This window comes from Staurois parvus, unplaced genomic scaffold (assembly GCF_062004578.1).
Source record: "Staurois parvus isolate SC_StPar_1 unplaced genomic scaffold, SC_StPar_1.0 ptg000941l, whole genome shotgun sequence".
Taxonomy (NCBI): domain Eukaryota; kingdom Metazoa; phylum Chordata; class Amphibia; order Anura; family Ranidae; genus Staurois; species Staurois parvus.
Window position 1 is genome coordinate 455414 of NW_028318737.1, and position 22507 is coordinate 477920.

The following is a 22507-nucleotide window of genomic DNA, read 5'->3' on the forward strand; positions in this document are numbered from 1 at the left end:
CCCTTATATCAGTGGTCAGTAGAGGGACCCCCTTATATCAGTGGTCAGTAGGAGAGGGACCCCCTTATATCAGTGGTCAGTAGAAGGACCCCCTTATATCAATGGTCAGTAGAAGGACCCCCTTATATCAGTGGTCAGTAGAAGGACCCCCTTATATCAGTGGTCAGTAGGAGAGGGACCCCCTTATATCAGTGGTCAGTAGAAGGACCCCCTTATATCAGTGGTCAGTAGGAGAGGGACCCCCTTATATCAGTGGTCAGTAGGAAAAGGACCCCCTTATTTCAGTGGTCAGTAGAAGGACCCCCTTATATCAGTGATCAGTAGGAGAAAGACTCCTTTATATCAGCAGTCAGTAGGAGAAGGACCCCCTTATATCAGTGGTCAGTAGAAGGACGCCATTATATCAGTGGTCAGTAGGAGAAGGACCCCCTTATATCAGTGGTCAGTAGAAGGACCCCCTTATATCAGTGGTCAGTAGAAGGACCCCCTTATATTAGTGGTCAGTAGGAGAAGGACCCCCTTATATCATTGGTCAGTAGGAGAATGACCCCCTTATATCAGTGGTCAGTAGGACGCCATTATATCAGTGGTCAGTAGGAGAAGGACCCCCTTATATCAGTGGTCAGTAGAAGGACACCCTTATATCAGTGGTCAGTAGGAGGACCCCTTATATCAGTGGTCAGTAGAAGGACCCCCTTATATCAGTGGTCAGTAGGAGAAGGACCCCCTTATATCATTGGTCAGTAGGAGAATGACCCCCTTATATCAGTGGTCAGTAGGACGCCATTATATCAGTGGTCAGTAGGAGAAGGACCCCCTTATATCAGTGGTCAGTAGAAGGACACCCTTATATCAGTGGTCAGTAGGAGGACCCCTTATATCAGTGGTCAGTAGAAGGACCCCCTTATATCAGTGGTCAGTAGGACCCCCTTATATCAGTGGTCAGTAGGAAAAGGACCTCCTTATATCAGTGGTCAGTAGGAGAAATACTCCCTTATATCAGTTGTCAGTAGGAGAAGGACCCCCTTATATCAGTGGTCAGTAGAAGGACCCCCTTATATCAGTGGTCAGTAGAAGGACCCCCTTATATCAGTGGTCAGTAGAAGGACCCCCTTATATCAGTGGTCAGTAGAATGACCCCCTTATATCAGTGGTCAGTAGAAGGACCTCCTTATATCAGTGGTCAGTAGGAAAAGGACCCCTTATATCAGCGGTCAGTAGGAGAAGGACATTCTTAATACTTCATCAGTGTGAAGACTACCCCCTTACAGATCATTGATGTCAGATGTTACTGAGAGACAGAAATTGTTCTTTTCTCAAGGAACCCCTAGAAACCTTTGGAGGAACCCTGGCTGAGAAAAGCTGGACTAGGCAGTCATATATTTCTGTCCCCCTTGGTGGGAGTGGAGGTGACCCCTCTATAAGGATCTACAGTCCATACACACCCAGCACAAGGCCGGGGTCACACTACCAGACGCTTCTCAGGGCTGCAGTTCCTCTGAGCTCCACAAGGTGGGGATCTCACTTCTACCCAGACAGGAAGTCTCTATGGAAGACAGACAGGAAGTGATGTCAGGTACAGGCAGGAAGTGATACCTGGCACAGACAGGAAGTGATGTCAGGCACAGACAGGAAGTAGAGAGGAGACGTTGGTGGAAGTGGCAGCAGAAGAGGTAATATGTTATATTCTATTTACACCCAGTAACCTCTTCCTCCATCGTCACGTCCGTCCTCTTCCTCCATCGTCACGTCCGTCCTCTTCCTCCATAGTCACGTCCGTCCTCTTCCTCCATAGTCACGTCTGTCCTCTACCTCCATCGTCACGTCCGTCCTCTTCCTCCATAGTCAAGTCCGTCCTCTTCCTCCATAGTCACGTCCGTCCTCTTCCTCCATGGTCACGTCCGTCCTCTTCCTCCATGGTCATGTCCGTCCTCTTCCTCCATGGTCATGTCCGTCCTCTTCCTCCATAGTCACTGTGACGTCTTTTATCTCCAGCAGATGATGATACACACATATATAGTGTGGGAACCCAGATTAACCCCTTCAGGGGCAGACCATTCCCCCACTTCCGGGGCCGGAACATTCTCCTCATTGTGGAGAGGTGTCACCTTCTCACCTCATCAGTCTATACTAATGGATTATATGACACTTATTAGTGGCGGGGGATGGGGGGATATTTAGAGGGATTGGAATATCTGTGTCTTTGTTTAGAGTCAAATAGGATAAAGAGGGAAAAATGTCATCTGATTGCCTCTCGGGGGTCAGGAAGGAAGTTTTTCCCCTGCAGGAGCAGATCGGATCGTGCTTTGCTGGGTTTTTGCCTTCTGGTGGATCAGCTGTGGGTGTCGGATTATAACTTTTATTTATGGTTGAACTGGATGGACTTTTGTCTTTTTTCAGTCAGACTAACTATGGAACTATGTAGTGAATGTCCTAATGAATCAATTATTCCAGAATGATCCCAGTCTCAGATAAAATGTGATCAATAAAGTCTCCGGAGTACATGGAGATCACAGGAATATGATGTGTCCTGGCAAAGCCCAAAGACAAAGTTCATCTTTCATGTTTAGGAAAGGTGGGACACACCCAGGAGACAAAATTCTGTGTACAGAAACCTCACAGAGCGCCCCCCAAAGCTCCTCCTACCAATGTCCTTCCAACCAGAGTCCGAGAATCCTATGACATCACACTGACCTCACAGCTCCCCCTCCCAATGTCCCTCCATCCAGAGTCAGAGAGTCCTATGACATCACACTGACCTCACAGCTCCTCCTCCCAATGTCCCTCCATCCAGAGTCAGAGAATCCTATGACATCACACTGACCTCACAGCTCCTCCTCCCAATGTCCCTCCATCAAGAGTCAGAGAATCCTATGACATCACACTGACCCCACAGCTCCTCCTCTCACTGTCCTTCCATACAGAGTCAGAGAATCCTATGACATCACACTGACCTCACAGCTCCTCCTCCCAATGTCCCTCCATCCAGAGCCAGAGAATCCTATGACATCACACTGACCTCGCAGCTCCTCCTCCCAATGTCCCTCCGTCCAGTGTCAGAGAATCCTATGACATCACACCGACCTCACAGCTCCTCCTCCCAATGTCCCTCCATCCAGAGTCAGAGAATCCTATGACATCACACCGACCTCACAGTTCCTCCAACCATTGTCCTCCATCCAGAGTCAGAGAATCCTATGACATCACACTGACCTCACAGTTCCTCCAACCATTGTCCTCCATCCAGCTATTTGTTCTTTTTTTGCAGTGCTCTTAGGATGTGGGCGGATCATTTACATACTCACAACCAAAGCAGAACTGTTGCTCTTGAATGTAATATAATGATGTCAGAATTCCTTATACCTCAGCCTGAAGTGGGGCTTCACTAAAACAGACCTGACCAGAAAGGTGAGGAGGATTCTGGGAATATCATTTGATTTTACTATTCATGTTATTTGTAACATCTGACAGGAGAGGTGAGCGGTGCCGGGAATTCTGGGACATTCTCCAGTAACAGACAAGGGATGTGTCTGGATGGTGACTGTATCATTGTGTGTGTCAGGTTCCTATAAGGTGTCAGGGTGTCACTGTCTATTTCTCTATGGAGGAGTGGGAGTATTTAGAAGGACACAAGGATCTCTACAAGGACGTCATGATGGACAATCAGCCGCCCCTCACATCACCGGGTAAGAGGAGACTTTATTGTAAAGGAGAGAGCAGTACGGAGGATCCACCTAGATCCCCCATCATCTGATAAACACATAGAAACAATGGATTCAGTCAGTGTGTGTGTTTCCTACAGATGGATCCAGTCATGGGAACCCACCAGAGAGATGTCCCCGTCCTCTGTATTCCCGCGATTCCACACAGGAAGGTCACACCATCCCTCACCATCATCAGGTAGATGAGGAACAATCACTGATAGTATCATTAGGATCTGTACATTATCTGCATTGTTACCATTGATGGCATTTTTATTATATATTCAGAGTGGAAACCTGAGAGATCCTAAAGTTGAGGTTAAAGAAGAGATAAAAGAGGAGGAGGATGAGGATGGGGGGATGGAGGAGTCAGAGATTCTAAAGGAACACAAAGATCTGTACCAGGACACCATGGTGGAGTCATCCAGCTACAGGAACCCACCAGAGAGATGTCCCCGTCCTCTGTATTCCTGGGATTCCACACAGGAAGATCACAACTATGCAGAACATCATCAGGTAGATGTGTATAAATCATAACTGTTAGTGATTGTTCCTCAAGGGTGTTTGTTACATTGAATTTGTTTTTGAATGTTTAGAGTGGAATCCTCGGGGATGATAATATTGATGGTAAAGAAGAGTATAAAGAGGAGGATGAGGAGTATGGAGTGATGGAGGAGTTTTCAGAAGGACACAAGGATATGATGGAGCCACCTAATACCAGGAACCCACCAGAGAGATATCCCCGTCCTCTGTATTCCCGGGATTCCACACAGGAAGGTCACACCATTCCTCACCATCAGGTAGATGAGGAACAATCACTGATAGTATCATTAGGATCTGTACATTATCTGCATTGTTACCATTGATGTCATTTTTATTATATATTCAGAGTGGAAACCTGAGAGATCCTAAAGTTGAGGTTAAAGAAGAGATAAAAGAGGAGGAGGATGAGGATGGGGGGATGGAGGAGTCAGAGCTTCTAAAAGAACACAAAGATCTGTACCAGGACACCATGGTGGAGTCATCCAGCTACAGGAACCCACCAGAGAGATGTCGCCGTCCTCTGTATTCCCGGGATTCCACACAGGAAGGTCACACCATCCCTCACTATTACAAGGTTGGTGGGATGAAGCATCTAGAATATGGACTTGTAAAGATGATGTGTGGAGTTTTTTATGTGACCTTATATTTTACAGATGATATTTTCTCCCATTTTCTTGATTTAGAGTGGAGATCCAATCGATATAGAATTTGAGGTGAAAGCAGAAGAAGAAGAGGCGTATGTGAGGGATGATCAGCAGTCTATGGAGGAGGATGGAATAACGGGGACATTTATAGAGGAGGACACTCCTACAGAGATCAGCACAGGTGGGTCATGAACACTAAATCCATTCCTCCACCCATACTGCTCACTGATTGGTCCAGAGTAGGGCGGGGACTGGGTGATATCAGCCTGTAATCCCCTGGTCACTTTCCTGATCTGTGTTCCCCGTCCTGTATTCCTGGATTTCTCTCGGATAATCTTCCTTCTCTGTGCTGCAGACACAATTTATGTATCTAGACTGGATTTATGGAGGTTCTGGGGTTCAGCTGGCAGGAAAATGTTCATTTTCACTGTAAACATTACTAGACCTAGGCACCTGGACATGTTCTTTTGATCTTATTCCTCATGGAGGTGACATAGCAATTCTCCCAGTATTTGTCACTTGTCCGGGTGGAGGGATATGTCTGTAGTGTCTCAGACCCAAGTCACTGAGTGCAGTCTCAGGAGATGGGAGGCAGCGGTGTGGGACCTACATAGTTACATAGTTAGTCTGGCTGAAAAAAGACATTCCATCTAGTTGTACCATTAAAAATAAAAGTTATAATCCGACACCCACAGCTGATCCACCAGAAGGCAAAAACCCAGCAAAGCGCGATCCAATCTGCTCCTGCAGGAGAAAAAATTCCTTCTTGACCCCCCGAGAGGCAATCGGAAATTCCCTGGATCAACTTTCCATATAACTGGATATAACATTTATATTCTGTGTATCCAAGAAAGAATCCAGGACTTTCCTACAGCAATCCCCCCCTTATGTATTATACATGGAGATCATATCCCCCCCTTATGTATTATACATGGTGATCATATCCCCCCCTTATGTATTATACATGGAGATCATATCCCCCCTTATGTATTATACATGGAGATCATATCCCCCCTTATGTATTAAACACGGAGATCATATCCCCCCCTTATGTATTATACATGGAGATCATATCCCCCCTTATGTATTATACATGGAGATCATACCCCCCGTTATGTATTATACATGGAGATCATATCCACCCTTATGTATTATACATGGAGATCATATCCCCCCCTTATGTATTATACATGGAGATCATATCCCCCCTTATGTATTATACATGGAGATCATACCCCCCCTTATGTATTATACATGGAGATCATATCCACCCTTATGTATTATACATGGAGATCATATCCCCCCCTTATGTATTATACATGGAGATCATATCCCCCCTTATGTATTATACATGGTGATCATATCCCCCCTTATGTATTATACATGGTGATCATATCCCCCCTTATGTATTATACATGGAGATCATATCCCCCTTATGTATTATACATGGAGATCATATCCCCCCCTTATGTATTATACATGGAGATCATATCCCCCCTTATGTATTATACATGGAGATCATATCCCCCCTTATGTATTATACATGGAGATCATATCCCCCCCTTATGTATTATACATGGAGATCATATCCCCCCTTATGTATTATACATGGAGATCATATCCCCCCCTTATGTATTATACATGGAGATCATATCCCCCTTATGTATTATACATGGAGATCATATCCCCCCCTTATGTATTATACATGGAGATCATATCCCCCTTATGTATTATACATGGAGATCATATCCCCCTTATGTATTATACATGGTGATCATATCCCCCCTTATGTATTATACATGGTGATCATATCCCCCTTATGTATTATACATGGAGATCATATCCCCCCTTATTTATTATACATGGAGATCATATCCCCCCCTTATGTATTATACACGGAGATCATATCCCCCCCTTATGTATTATACACGGAGATCATATCCCCCCTTATGTATTATACATGGAGATCATACTCCCCCTTATGTATTATACATGGAGATCATATCCCCCCTTATGTATTATACATGGAGATCATACCCCCCCTTATGTATTATACATGGAGATCATATCCCCCCTTATGTATTATACATGGAGATCATATCCCCCCTTATGTATTATACATGGTGATCATATCCCCCCCTTATGTATTATACATGGTGATCATATCCCCCTTATGTATTATACATGGAGATCATATCCCCCTTATGTATTATACATGGAGATCATATCCCCCTTATGTATTATACATGGAGATCATATCCCCCCCTTATGTATTATACATGGAGATCATATCCCCCCTGATGTATTATACATGGAGATCATATCCCCCCTTATGTATTATACATGGAGATCATATCCCCCCTTATGTATTATACATGGAGATCATATCCCCCCTTATGTATTATACATGGAGATCATATCCCCCCTTATGTATTATACATGGAGATCATATCCCCCCTTATGTATTATACATGGAGATCATATCCCCCTTATGTATTATACATGGAGATCATATCCCCCCCCTTATGTATTATACATGGAGATCATATCCCCCTTATGTATTATACATGGAGATCATATCCCCCTTATGTATTATACATGGAGATCATATCCCCCTTATGTATTATACATGGAGATCATATCCCCCTTATGTATTATACATGGAGATCATATCCCCCCTTATGTATTATACATGGAGATCATATCCCCCCTTATGTATTATACATGGAGATCATATCCCCCTTTATGTATTATACATGGAGATCATATCCCCCTTATGTATTATACATGGAGATCATATCTCCCTTATGTATTATACATGGAGATCATATCCCCCCTTATGTATTATACATGGAGATCATACCCCCCCTTATGTATTATACATGGAGATCATATCCCCCCTTATGTATTATACATGGAGATCATATCCCCCCTTATGTATTATACATGGTGATCATATCCCCCCCTTATGTATTATACATGGTGATCATATCCCCCTTATGTATTATACATGGAGATCATATCCCCCTTATGTATTATACATGGAGATCATATCCCCCTTATGTATTATACATGGAGATCATATCCCCCCCTTATGTATTATACATGGAGATCATATCCCCCCTGATGTATTATACATGGAGATCATATCCCCCCTTATGTATTATACATGGAGATCATATCCCCCCTTATGTATTATACATGGAGATCATATCCCCCCTTATGTATTATACATGGAGATCATATCCCCCCTTATGTATTATACATGGAGATCATATCCCCCCTTATGTATTATACATGGAGATCATATCCCCCTTATGTATTATACATGGAGATCATATCCCCCCCCTTATGTATTATACATGGAGATCATATCTCCCTTATGTATTATACATGGAGATCATATCCCCCCTTATGTATTATACATGGAGATCATATCCCCCCTTATGTATTATACATGGAGATCATATCCCCCCCTTATGTATTATACATGGAGATCATATCCCCCTTATGTATTATACATGGAGATCATATCCCCCTTATGTATTATACATGGAGATCATATCCCCCCTTATTTATTATACATGGAGATCATATCCCCCCTTATGTATTAAACACGGAGATCATATCCCCCCCTTATGTATTATACACGGAGATCATATCCCCCCCTTATGTATTATACACGGAGATCATATCCCCCCTTATGTATTATACATGGAGATCATACTCCCCCTTATGTATTATACATGGAGATCATATCCCCCCTTATGTATTATACATGGAGATCATACCCCCCCTTATGTATTATACATGGAGATCATATCCCCCCTTATGTATTATACATGGAGATCATATTCCCCTTATGTATTATACATGGAGATCATATCCCCCTTATGTATTATACATGGAGATCATATCCCCCCCTTATGTATTATACATGGAGATCATATCCCCCCTGATGTATTATACATGGAGATCATATCCCCCCTTATGTATTATACATGGAGATCATATCCCCCCTTATGTATTATACATGGAGATCATATCCCCCCCTTATGTATTATACATGGAGATCATATCCCCCCTTATGTATTATACATGGAGATCATATCCCCCCCCTTATGTATTATACATGGAGATCATATCCCCCTTATGTATTATACATGGAGATCATATCCCCCCTTATGTATTATACATGGAGATCATATCCCCCTTATGTATTATACATGGAGATCATATCCCCCCTTATGTATTATACATGGAGATCATATCCCCCCTTATGTATTATACATGGAGATCATATCCCCCTTATGTATTATACATGGAGATCATATCCCCCCCTTATGTATTATACATGGAGATCATATCCCCCTTTATGTATTATACATGGAGATCATATCTCCCTTATGTATTATACATGGAGATCATATCCCCCCTTATGTATTATACATGGAGATCATATCCCCCCTTATGTATTATACATGGAGATCATATCCCCTCTTATGTATTATACATGGAGATCATATCCCCCTTATGTATTATACATGGAGATCATATCCCCCCTTATGTATTATACATGGAGATCATATCCCCCTTATGTATTATACATGGAGATCATATCCCCCCTTATGTATTATACATGGAGATCATATCCCCCCCTTATGTATTATACATGGAGATCATATCCCCCTTTATGTATTATACATGGAGATCATATCTCCCTTATGTATTATACATGGAGATCATATCCCCCCTTATGTATTATACATGGAGATCATATCCCCTCTTATGTATTATACATGGAGATCATATCCCCCTTATGTATTATACATGGAGATCATATCCCCCCTTATGTATTATACATGGAGATCATATCCCCCTTATGTATTATACATGGAGATCATATCCCCCCTTATGTATTATACATGGAGATCATATCCCCCCTTATGTATTATACATGGAGATCATATCCCCCCCTTATGTATTATACATGGAGATCATATCCCCCCTTATGTATTATACATGGAGATCATATCCCCTCTTATGTATTATACATGGAGATCATATCCCCCTTATGTATTATACATGGAGATCATATCCCCCCCTTATGTATTATACATGGAGATCATATCCCCCCTTATGTATTATACATGGAGATCATATCCCCCCCTATGTATTATACATGGACATCATATCCCCACTTATGTATTATACATGGAGATCATATCCCCCCCTTATGTATTATACATGGAGATCATATCCCCCCTTATGTATTATACATGGAGATCATATCCCCCTTATGTATTATACATGGTGATCATATCCCCCTTATGTATTATACATGGAGATCATATCCCCCCCTTATGTATTATACATGGAGATCATATCCCCCCTTATGTATTATACATGGAGATCATATCCCCCCCTATGTATTATACATGGACATCATATCCCCACTTATGTATTATACATGGAGATCATATCCCCCCCTTATGTATTATACATGGAGATCATATCCCCCCTTATGTATTATACATGGAGATCATATCCCCCTTATGTATTATACATGGTGATCATATCCCCCTTATGTATTATACATGGAGATCATATCCTCCTTAATATCCTCTTCTCAGTAGAGAATACATTCAGTTCCTCTAATCTCTCCTCATAGCTGATCTCCTCCATGCCTCGTATCAGTTTGGTTTCCCTTCTCTGTACTTCCTCCAGTTCCCCAATGTTCTTTTTGTGAATTGGAGCCCAAAACTGAACTGCATATTCCAGATGAGGTCTTACTAATGATTTGTACCCGGGGGGGAGGGGGGATATCTCTCTCTCTCTGGAGTCTATACCTCTCCTAATACAAGAGAGGATTTTGCTCACTTTAGAACCTGCAGCTTTGCATTGCTGCCATTATTAAGCTTGTGATCTACTAGAACCCCCAGATCCTTTTCCACCATTGACCCCCCTGAACTTTCTCCACCATTGTCTCCTAGATCCTTCACCACCATTGCCCCCCACAGACCCTTCTCCACCATTGACCCCTTAAGATCCTTCTCCACCATTGTCCCCCCCCTAGTATGTATGATGCATGTGTATTCTTAGCCCCCCCAAGTGCAGAGCCTTACATTTATCACCATTAGCCCTCATTGGCCCCATAGCCCCCCAATTACACAGAGCATTGAGGTCGGCTTATAAGTTGGAGACATCCTGTAAGGACGTTATTCCCCGGCACAGCTTGGTGTCATCTGCAAAGACTGGAATGGGGTTTATAATCTCACACCCCATATTGTTTATATATATATTAATAAGTAAGGGGCCCAACACTGATCCCTGGGGAACCCCACTAATAACACTGAACCTTGGGGTACACCACTAATCACACTGAACCTTGGGGTACCCCACTAATAACACTGATCTCTGGGGTACCCCACTAATAACACTGAACCTTGGGGTACACCACTAATCACACTGAACCTTGGGGTACCCCACTAATAACACTGAACCTTGGGGTACATCACTGACACCCCCAGACCATTCAGAGTATGAATCATTAACCACTACTCTCTGAATATGATCTTTTAGCCAGTTTTACTTTTGGATTTTTCCAGCCTGTAGACTTTACCTTACACATTACCCGTGTGTGAGGAACTGTGTCCAAGTATACCACGTCCACCGCCACCCCTCTGTCCAAGTATACCACGTCCACCGCCACCCCTCTGTCCAAGTATACCACGTCCACCGCCACCCCTCTGTCCAAGTATACCACATCCACCGCCACCCCTCTGTCCAAGTATACCACATCCACCCCTCTGTCCAAGTATACCACATCCACCACCACCCCTCTGTCCGAGTATACCACGTCCACCGGCACCCCTCTGTCCGAGTATACCACATTCACCGCCACCACTCTGTCCAAGTATACCACATCCACCGCCACCCCTCTGTCGAAGTATGCCACGTCCACCGTCACCCCTCTGTCGAAGTATACCACGTCCACTGCCACCCCTCTGTCGAAGTATACCACGTCCACTGCCACCCCACTGTCCAAGTCTACCACGTCTACCATCACCCCTCTGTCCAAGTATACCATGTCCACAGCCACCCCTCTGTCCAAGTATGCCACGTCCACAATCACCCCTCTGTCCAAGTATACCACGTGCACCGCCACCTCTCTGTCCAAGTATACCATGTCCACTGCCACCCCTTTGTCCAAGTATATCACCGCCACCTCTCTGTCCAAGTATACCACGTCCACAGCCTCCCCTCTGTCCAAGTATACTACGTCCACAGCCTCCCCTCTGTCAAAGTATACCACATCCACCGCCACCCCTCTGTCCAAGGATTTGCTCACCTCCAATCTAACCAGTTTTATGATGGTTTAATCCCAGATCACCTCTAGATGTTGTCTACAGTAAACATTTAAGCTTGTAATCCACTGATTACAGAATACTAATACTGTGAGTCCTGACCCTTATACTATATAACTTGTACATTACATACTCCTGACCCCTGCACTATATACTCCATGTTGTACATTACATACTCCTGACCCCTGCACTATATACTCCGTGTTGTACATTACATACTCCTGACCCCTGCACTATATACTCTATGTTGTACATTACATACTCCTGACCCCTGCACTATATACTCCGTGTTGTACATTACATACTCCTGACCCCTGCACTATATACTCTATGTTGTACATTACATACTCCTGACCCTTGCACTATATACTCCATGTTGTACATTACATACTCCTGACCCCTGCACTATATACTCTATGTTGTACATTACATACTCCTGACCCCTGCACTATATACTCTGTGTTGTACATTACATACTCCTGACCCCTGCACTATATAATCTGTTGTGCATTACATCCTCCTGACCCCTGCACTATATACTCTATGTTGTACATTACATAGTCGTGACTTCTGCTCTCTCCCCTCCCCCCACTGCTATATATACACATAATATGGATTCTCTTTTGTTACACCCATTTCCTCCCAGCTGGACATTTTATATCGGATGATGTGATTGGAGCACAGACTTTTACATGGTGATAATAATGTGATAACATCCTCCAACTTTGGACCCTTAAACAGAAAGTGATAATGAGGGAGGAGTCAATACCCCAATGATGGTGGTCATCAGGATCAGTCTAGTCTTCATCTTGGTTGTTCTCCCTCCATCCTCACTCTCTGACCTCTGGTGGGGCTCAGCCCCGCTGTTCTTCATGACTAAATCATGGACTAAATAAGGAAGTGCAGTACTTCTTGTGTTGGGAAGATGGCGATGAGTGATAGAGGGGGTGGGGACCCTCGTCCTATAATCCCCTCATCACTGTCCCTCCTATAAAAGACAGTTCTGGTTGTTTCCTCACTCTCTGACTAAGGTCCATGAATAAAGAAATGACCTGGTAGGAGATCAGAGGAGCCATTTCCTAGTTCCCTTGAGGGTGGAATTGTAAGCTCCTCAGAGACCAAGCTGCCTGATGTGGGCGGAGTCCTGGTTTGGGGGAACCAATCAGCTCCTGTCTAGTAATCCTCTTTGTCTTTGTATTTTAGTCCATGGCCGGGAGATGAGGAAAACCTCCGAGGATTGTCTCACTTTGTCTCCAGACTGGAAAGTAGAAGATGAGGACATCACACAGTATAGTCCAGGAGAAAACCCGGCTCCCTCCAATGTCCATCTGGCACCACCCAGTGTAGATGGACCATCGGATTCCTCGTATCCTGAGGAACCTCAGACTGTGCGGGACCGGGCCGGCCTTCCAACAGGGAAGAGCTTCTCCTGTGCCGAGTGCGGGAAATGTTTCAGTTATAAATTCAATCTTAATGTGCATAAAAGATCTCACACAGGGGAGAAGCCATATTCCTGTCCTGAGTGCGGGAAATGTTTTTCAGTGAAGTCCAGTCTTTACACACATCAGAGATCTCATACAGGGGAGAAGCCGTATTCCTGTCCTGAGTGCAGGAAATGTTTTTCAAGGAAGTCTAATCTTTACACACATCAGAGATCTCACACGGGGGAGAAGCCGTATTCCTGTCCTGAGTGCGGCAAATGTTTTTCACAAAAATCCAGTCTTTACACACATCAGACATCTCACACGGGGGAGAAGACATATTCATGTCCTGAGTGCAGGAAATGTTTTTCAAGGAAGTCTAATCTTTACACACATCAGAGATCTCACACGGGGGAGAAGCCATATTCCTGTCTTGAGTGTGGAAAATGTTTTTCACAGACGTCCTATCTTTACAAACATCAGAGATCTCACACGGGGGAAAAGCCGTATTCCTGTGCTGAGTGTGGGAAATGTTTTTCACAAACGTCTCATCTTTACAAACATCACAGATCTCACACAGGAGAAAAGCCGTATTCTTGTCCTGAGTGCAGGCAATGTTTTTCACAGAAGTTAATTCTTCATCAACATCAGAGATGTCACACGGGGGAGAAGCCATATTCTTGTCCTGAGTGCGGGAAATGTTTTTCACAGAAGTCCAATCTTCATACACATCAGAGATCTCACACGGGGGACAAGCCATATTCCTGTCCTGAGTGTGGGAAATGTTTTTCACGGGAGTCCCATCTTCACACACATCAGAGATCTCACACGGGAGAGAAGCCATATTCCTGTCCTGAGTGCGGGAAATGTTTTTCACAGAAGTCCAATCTTTACAGACATCAGAGATCTCACGCAGGGGAGAAGCCACTTTCCTGTCCTGAGTGAGGGAAATGTTCCTCACTGAAATCCTGTCTTCCTGTACATCAGGGGCCCCACACAACCCTGGAGGTGTATTAGTGCCTTGAGTGCGGGAAATGTCTTCTAGATGAATGTTGCTGGATATCCCAGCTCTCATGTGGGGAAGAAGCACCCCCTGATATACACCTCAGATATACTCCATGGCTGATCTTCATCATGGAACAAACAGTTCATAAGGAGATCAGAGGTTCCCAAAGACATGGATGAAGTGTGGGACTGGTTTGGCCATTGATAACAGGAAAAGAATAGAAATGGATTCCTGACCTAGAGCACTGGGCTGACTTTTCATTGGGGTGCAGCCTACAGTGAAGGAAATGCGTATTTGCTCCCCTGCTGATGTTGAATGTTCGCCCCTCACACAGAAATGATCGGTCTAACAATGGAATGTTCGGTGTAACACTGAGAGACAGAATACAACAACAAATTCAGCAGAAATGCGTCTAACAAATGATGACTGATCTGCATGTTCATGAGGGAAAGAAGGATTTGATCCCCTATCAGCAGGATTTCTGGCTCCCAGGTGTCTTTCATACAGGTGACAAACTGAGATTAGAAGCAGTCTCTTAAAGGGAGTGCTGCTAATCTCATTGTGTTACCTGTATAAAAGACACCTGTCCACAGGAGCCATCAAACCATCAGATTCCAAACTCTCCACCATGGCAAAGACGAAAGAGATGTCCAAGGATGTCAGGGACAAGATTATAGACCTACACAAGGCTGGACTGGGCTACCAAAGTATGGCCAAGCAGCTTGGTGAGAAGGTGACAACAGTTGGTGCAATCATTCACAAATGGAAGAAACACAAAACAAGTGTCAGTCTCCCTAGGTCTGCTGCACCATGCAAGATCTCACCTCGTGGAGTGTCAATGATCATGAGAACAGTGAGGAATCATCCCAGAACTACACGTGAGGATCTTGTCAATGATCTCCAGGCAGCTGGGACCACAGTCACCAAGAAAACAATTGGTAACACACTACGCCGACAAGGACTGAAATCCTGCAGTGCCTGCAAGGTCCCTCTGCTCAAGAAAGCACATGTCCAGGCCAGTCTGAAGTCTGCCACTGAACATCTGAATGATGCAGAGGAGGACTGGTGGGAAGTGTTGTGGTCAGAGGAGACCAAAATCCAGCTCTTTGGCATCAACTCAACTCGCCGTGTTTGGAGGAGGAATGCTGCCTATGACCCCAAGAACACCATCCCAACTGTGAAACATGGTGGTGGAAACATTCTGCTTTGTGGGTGTTTTTCTGCTAAGGGGACAGAACAACTGCACCGCATCAGAGGGATGATGGACGGGGCAATGTACCATCAAATCTTGGGTGAGAACCATCTTCCCTCAGCCAGGGCATTGAAAATGGGTCGTGGATGGGTGTTCCAGCATGACAATGACCCAAAACACACGGCCAAGGCAACAAAGGAGCGGCTCAAGAAGAAGCACATTAAGGTCCTGGAGTGGCCTAGCCAGTCTCCAGACCTTAATCCCACTGAAAAATCTCTGGAGGGAGCTGAAAGTTTGCGTTCCCAAACATTATCCACCAAACCTTAATGACTTGGAGAGGATCTGCCAAGAGGAGTGGGACAAAATCCCTCCTGAGATGTGTGCAAACCTGGGGGCCAACTCCAGGAAACGTCTGACCTCTGTGATTGCCAACAAGGGATTTGCCACCAAGTACTAAGTTGTGTTTTGTGAAGGGGATCAAATCCTTCTTTCCCTCATGAACATGCAGATCAGTCATCATTTGTTAGACACATTTCTGCTGAATTTGTTGTTGTATTCTGTCTCTCAGTGTTACACCGAACATTCCATTTTTAGAACGATCATTTCTTTGTGAGGGGCGAACATTCAACATCAGCAGGGGAGCATATACGTATTTCCTTCATTGCATATGCTAGAGATGGTCTGCACATAAACTGAAGGGGGTCTTCTGTGCTGGGGGAGAGGTTTATGGGAAGGCTGGATGAGTATATAAACTAGGATGGAGGGAGGAGGGAGAATTCAGTTTTAACAGGGTAGACAGATCAGACAGGGGTTAGTACTTGTTGGTGTTACAAGCAACCAGTGGAATTGGTACCATTTGTATGAAAATAAAAAATACAGAAAATCTGTGTGAACAAGGTGTCAGTGAATGAACAAGGTGTCGGTGAATGGACAAGGTGTCAGTGAATGAACAAGGTGTCAGTGAATGGACAAGGTGTCAGTGAATAAAAGCGTTTGTTCACCAATGCCAGAAGTGTGCCCAGCACAATCGGTGAGTTGGAAGGATTGGTGCATGAAGAGAACTAGGATTGAATTGGTATTGCTGAATCTTGGCTTCATTCCTCACATGACTGGGCCATTCATATTCCTGGCTAGGTTCTCTTTCGGAGAGACGGGGGAAATAGGAAAGGTGGTGGTGTCTGTCTCTATGTGAGAAGTGATCTCAGAGCGAGTGTGAAAGAGGACCTAGTTGATGGAGAGTGTGATGAGGCTGAAGTATTATGGGTGGAACTGCACATGGTAGGCGGTACTACAAAGGTCATCATTGGAGTTTGTTATAGGCCTCCCAGTGTTAATGAGGAGGAGATAGCTCCTCCCACAGATGGAAAGGGTTGCAAGGGCTGGGACAGTGATAATATTGGGGGATGGTAACTACCCGGAAATTGTATGGAGTAATGGTACTGCAGGAACAGTTAAGGGGCAAAAATGTATAAACCTACTACAGGACAATTCTATGGTACAGTTCATAGAAGCCCCAACTAGGAATGATGCTCTGCTGGACATGGTCATCTCAAATCACGCAGTTCTTACGAATGTCCATATAAAAGAACATCTGGGTAGCAGTGACCATAACATGATTTAATTTATTGTTAGCTGTAAACAGCGAGCACATACGGGGATAAATAAAAGTGCTCAACTTTAAGAGAGCTAATTTTCCAATGCTGAGAGCTGCTCTCCAAGACTTAGACTGGGAGGGAATATTGGCATTGATGAACACAACACAGAAATGGGAGTTCTTCAAAAAGACTGTATGTGACCACACTGCAAAATATATTCCCATGGGCAACAAGTATAAAAGGCTACAAATCCAACCTATGGGGCTTACGGCCAAAGTTACAAAAGCGATAGATAATAAGAAAAGAGCTTTTATTAAATATAACAATGAAGGAACGCGATCATCGTTTACACATTACAAAGAATAGAACAGAATATGCAAAAAGGAAATAAAGGCGCAAAACTGAAAACAAACAACAGAAAGATATCAGGAAGACCCCAAAACATTCCTCCAATATATGAATAGTAGAAAGGTCCGGTCCCAGCATGTAGGCCCTTTACAGAACCATCTAGAGGGGGGGGACAAAGAGAAGGACAATGTATGAAATCCCTTCTTCAGCTCTGTGTATACAAAGGAGCATGGGGGGGCTCTTGTCCATGATGGGGGGTGGTACTGACACCCCCCAGATGATCCACATTGGCTCACAATTGATATGATCCAGAAATATTTGTACAGAATAAAGGTGAATAAAGCCCCTGGACCGGATGGCAGACACCCACGGGGCCTTAAAGAATTCAGCTCTGTCATCTCACAGCCATTGTTTCTCATTGTTAGGGACTCTTTAATGACTGGCATAGTACCACTGGATTGGTGTAAGGCCAATGTGGGGCCAATATTTATAAAGGGGACAAAATCTTTCCCAAGTAATTATAGAGCTGTTAGTGTAACTTCTATAGTTGGGAAGATACTGGAGAGTTTAATAAAAGACCACAGAGAGGAGTTCTTGCTGGAAACACATATTGTAAGCCACAGACAGCATGGATTCATGAAAGATGGAAGTTGTCACACAAATCTGATTTCTTTTATGAAGAGGTGAGCAAAACCTTGGACAGAGGAGTGGCTGTAGACGTAGTATACCTGGACAGAGGGGTGGACGTGGTATACTTGGACAGAGGGGTGGCGGTGGATGTGGTATACTTGGACAGAGGGGTGGCGGTGGATGTGGTATACTTGGACAGAGGGGTGGCGGTGGACGTGGTATACTTGGACAGAGGGGTGGCGGTGGACGTGCTACACTTGGACAGAGGGGTGGCGGTGGACGTGGTATACTTGGACAGAGGGGTGGCGGTGGACGTGGTATACTTGGACAGAGGGGTGGTGGTGGACGTGGTACACTTGGACAAAGGGGTGGCGGTGGATGTGGTACACTTGGACAGAGGGGTGGCGGTGGACGTGGTATACTTGGACAGAGGGGTGGCGGTGGACGTGGTATACTTGGACAGAGAGGTGGCGGTGAATGTGGTACACTTGGACAGAGGGGTGGTGGTGGACGTGGTATACTTGGACAGAGGGGTGGCGGTGGACGTGGTATACTTGGACAGAGGAGTGGGTGTAAACATGGTATACTTGGACAGAGGGGTGGCGGTGAATGTGGTACACTTGGACAGAGGGGTGGTGGTGGACGTGGTATACTTGGACAGAGGGGTGGCGGTGGACGTGGTATACTTGGACAGAGGTTTGGCGGTGGACGTGGTATACTTGGACAGAGGGGTGGCGGTGGACGTGGTATACTTGGACAGAGGGGTGGCGGTGGACGTGGTATACTTGGACAGAGGGGTGGCTGTGGACGCGCTATACTTGGACAAAGGGGTGGCAGTGGACGTGGTATACTTGGACAGAGGGGTGGCGGTGGACGTGGTATACTTGGACAGAGGGGTGGCAGTGGACGTGGTATACTTGGACAGAGGGGTGGCGGTGGACGTGGTATACTTGGACAGAGGAGTGGCTGTGGACGTGATTTACTTGGACAGAGGGGTGGCGGTGGACGTGGTATACTTGGACAGAGGGGTGGCGGTGGACGTGGTATACTTGGACAGAGGGGGGCGGTGGACGTGGTATACTTGGACAGAGGGGTGGCGGTAGACGTGGTATACTTGGACAGAGGGGTGGCGGTGGACGTGGTATACTTGGACAGAGGGGTGGTGGTGGACGTGGTATACTTGGACAGAGGGGGGCGGTGGACGTGGTATACTTGGACAGAGGGGTGGCGGTGGACGTGGTATACTTGGACACAGTTCCCCACACATGGCTAATGTGTAAGGTAAAGTCTATGAGCTGGAAATTCTGAATGTAAATGGATAGAAAACTGACTAAAAGATCGTATTCAGAGAGTAGTGGTTAATGATTCATACTCTGAATGGTCTGGGGGTGTCAGTGGTGTACCCCAATGTTCAGTGTTGTCAGTGGTGTACCCCAATGGTCAGTGTTATTAGTGGGGTACCCCAAGGTTCAGTGTTATTAGTGGGGTACCCCAAGGTTCAGTGTTATTAGTGGTGTACCCAAAGGCTCAGTGTTATTAGTGGGGTACCCCAGGGTTCAGTATTAGTGGGGTACCCCAATGTTCAGTGTTATTAGTGGGGTACCCCAAGGTTCAGTGTTATTAGTGGGGTACCCCAATGTTCAGTGTTGTTAGTGGGGTACCCCAAGGTTCAGTGTTATTAGTGGGGTACCCCAAGGTTCAGTGTTATTAGTGGGGTACCCCAAGGGTTCAGTGTTATTAGTGGGGTACCCCAGGGTTCAGTGTTGGGCCCCTTACTTATTAATATATATATAAACAATATGGGGTGTGAGATTATAAATCCCATTCCAGTCTTTGCAGATGACACCAAGCTGTGCCGGGGAATAACGTCCTTACAGGATGTCTCCAACTTACAAGCCGACCTCAATGCTCTGTGTAATGAGATGTTGTAACCTGAGTCCTCTACATATAGTGGGGACTCCCCATTGTTGGACACCATTTTTGGATGTTCTTATCAGTAATCCATCTCTAATACTGAATTGAGATTTGGATGTCACTAATAATTGGTGGTCTTCTTTTTGGGCGTATCTTCCTCCAATATAGGGGTGTTACAGGGTCTTCTATGTGTTTATTATTATTATACAGGATTTATGGCACCAACAGTCTGAGCAGCGCTGTACAATATAAGGGGGGCGGTACAATTACAATACATTTCAGTACAGAAGGAATAGGAGGGCCCGGCTCGTGGAGCTTACAATCTGAAGGAAGGGGGAGGGGATACAAAAGGTGATAGCTGGGGGGGATGATCTGGTGGAGGTGATTCAAGTACAGTTCTTAGGTGGGGGTGGGGTAGGTTTTCCTGAATAAGTGAGTTTTCAAAGATCGCCTAAAGGCAGACAGGGTGGGGGCTGACCGGACATACAGTGGTAGGGAGTTCCAGAGAATGGGAGAGGCTCTGGAGAAGTCCTGGAGGCAAGCATGGGAGGAGGTGATGGGGGGCTAGAGAGGAAGATATCTTGGGAGGAGCGGAGCGGGCGATATGGATGATATCTGCAGATGAGGTTGGTGATGTAGCTAGGGGCAGTGTTGTGGATGGCTTTGTAAGTTGTGGTTAGTATTTTGAATTTTATATGTTGGGTTAGTGGAAGCCAGTGGAGGGATTGGCAGAGAGGGGTGGAGGACACTGATTGGAGGTCAGTGGAGGGATTGGCAGAGAGGGGTGGAGGACACTGATTGGAGGTCAGTGGAGGGATTGGCAGAGAGGGGTGGAGGACACTGATTGGAGGTCAGTGGAGGGATTGGCAGAGAGGGGTGGAGAACACTGATCGGTTAGTAAGTTGTATGAGTCAAGTTTTGAAGGGCCCAGACTGGGGCTAGTAATGCTTTCTCACAGTCATTGGATTTGATGTGTACAGGTGACAGGGAATTACTGGCATAGGCAATGATTTGTTCAGATTGTCTTGTTTTTATATTTCAATATTTTTATTGAAAGATTTCAGTGTAAAAACAGGGTACGGTAATAAAACATGGTATGAAATCCAGTTCACAGTCAGGTATAACGATACATTTGTGTAAAGTAAATTCCCCACCATTTGGCTGGGTATTTCTATATCTGAGTTGTATTGATCTGAGAGGCATGCTCGGTTAGGTGTGAACTGTATAAAGGTGGTGATGTTATATAGAAAGGATAAGGAACATAGATAAGAGGTGAGGGCGGGGAGGGAGGGAAGGGGGGACGCACCAGTTATGGGCAAAGGATCTAAGTATTATAGAGTTAGGTTATCAGTCTTTTACGAAGCAGTTTGGGTTTTGTAGCCATCGAGACCATTGGTGTTTGAACTTGTGGTAGGAAGAATTATTGAGGGCTGTTCTTCTTTCCATGTCACATTGGAAGTTAAGGTCTGACACAAGTGAGGAAAGGGAAGGAATTTTGGTAGTATTCCATAATTTAGTCAGGTTGGTCTTAGCAGCTGCCAATGTATGAATAATAATAGTACGAGAGTCCCGGGGGAATTTGTCGATTCCAATGTGGAGGAGTGCAAGGGCAGGGTTTGGTGTTATTGGGGTGTCCGTTATTATTGAGAGCAGTTGAAAAATGCTGTTCCAATAAGATCTGAGGGATTTACATGCCCAAAGTATGTGGAGAACTGATCCTGTTTCTCCGCATTGTCTCCAGCAAGCGGGTGGGCATTGAGGGTAGTATAAAGAAAGCTTGGTTGGGGTTAGGTACCATTGGTGCAAAATTTTCATGTATGATTCCCAGTGGGAGCTACAATGGGATGCTTTATGAGTGATGTTAAAGGTCTTTTCCCGTGTGCGGGGGTATTGATTGTGAGAGGAGTTTCTCCCAATTGGATAGAGAGGAAGTCTGTAGGGAAAATTGTGAGTTGGTTATATATGTGTAAAAGGTTGAGATCCCCTTTTTCAGGTGCAGCTAGGGGGAGCTCTAATGTCACCCCAGCAGCATGATCCCATCTAGCCCACATTAACCCTCTCACTGCCAGAGCTGGTTTTGCAGTGTGTAGGAGTCTGGGATGCGTTTTGTTGAGGTGGGGGAGGGGTTATGAATTGTTTCCATTCT

General features: G+C 45.0%; 4 protein-coding genes across 4 annotated transcripts in view; 2 read left to right on the forward strand and 2 right to left on the reverse strand.

The window, feature by feature from the left end:
* LOC149441832 (gastrula zinc finger protein XlCGF66.1-like) overlaps nucleotides 1-22507 on the reverse strand; it is a 429912-nt gene that overhangs the window by 370233 nt on the left and 37172 nt on the right. The gene's annotated exons all lie outside the window — the stretch shown is intronic.
* LOC149441841 (uncharacterized) overlaps nucleotides 1-22507 on the reverse strand; it is a 177901-nt gene that overhangs the window by 65754 nt on the left and 89640 nt on the right. The gene's annotated exons all lie outside the window — the stretch shown is intronic.
* LOC149441842 (uncharacterized) overlaps nucleotides 1-22507 on the forward strand; it is a 65422-nt gene that overhangs the window by 36229 nt on the left and 6686 nt on the right. Inside the window, exon 2 of the mRNA XM_089656815.1 lies at nucleotides 13742-14218. Within this exon, the coding sequence (XP_089512941.1) occupies nucleotides 13742-14218 (477 nt within the window). The remainder of the gene's footprint in view (nucleotides 1-13741; nucleotides 14219-22507) is intronic.
* Nucleotides 3806-5385, forward strand: LOC149441843 (uncharacterized). The gene is made up of 5 exons (XM_089656820.1): nucleotides 3806-3900; nucleotides 3990-4217; nucleotides 4298-4501; nucleotides 4591-4818; nucleotides 5377-5385. The coding sequence occupies exons 2-5, from the start codon at nucleotides 4062-4064 to the stop codon at nucleotides 5383-5385; spliced, it is 597 nt and encodes a 198-aa protein (XP_089512946.1). The 5' UTR covers nucleotides 3806-3900; nucleotides 3990-4061.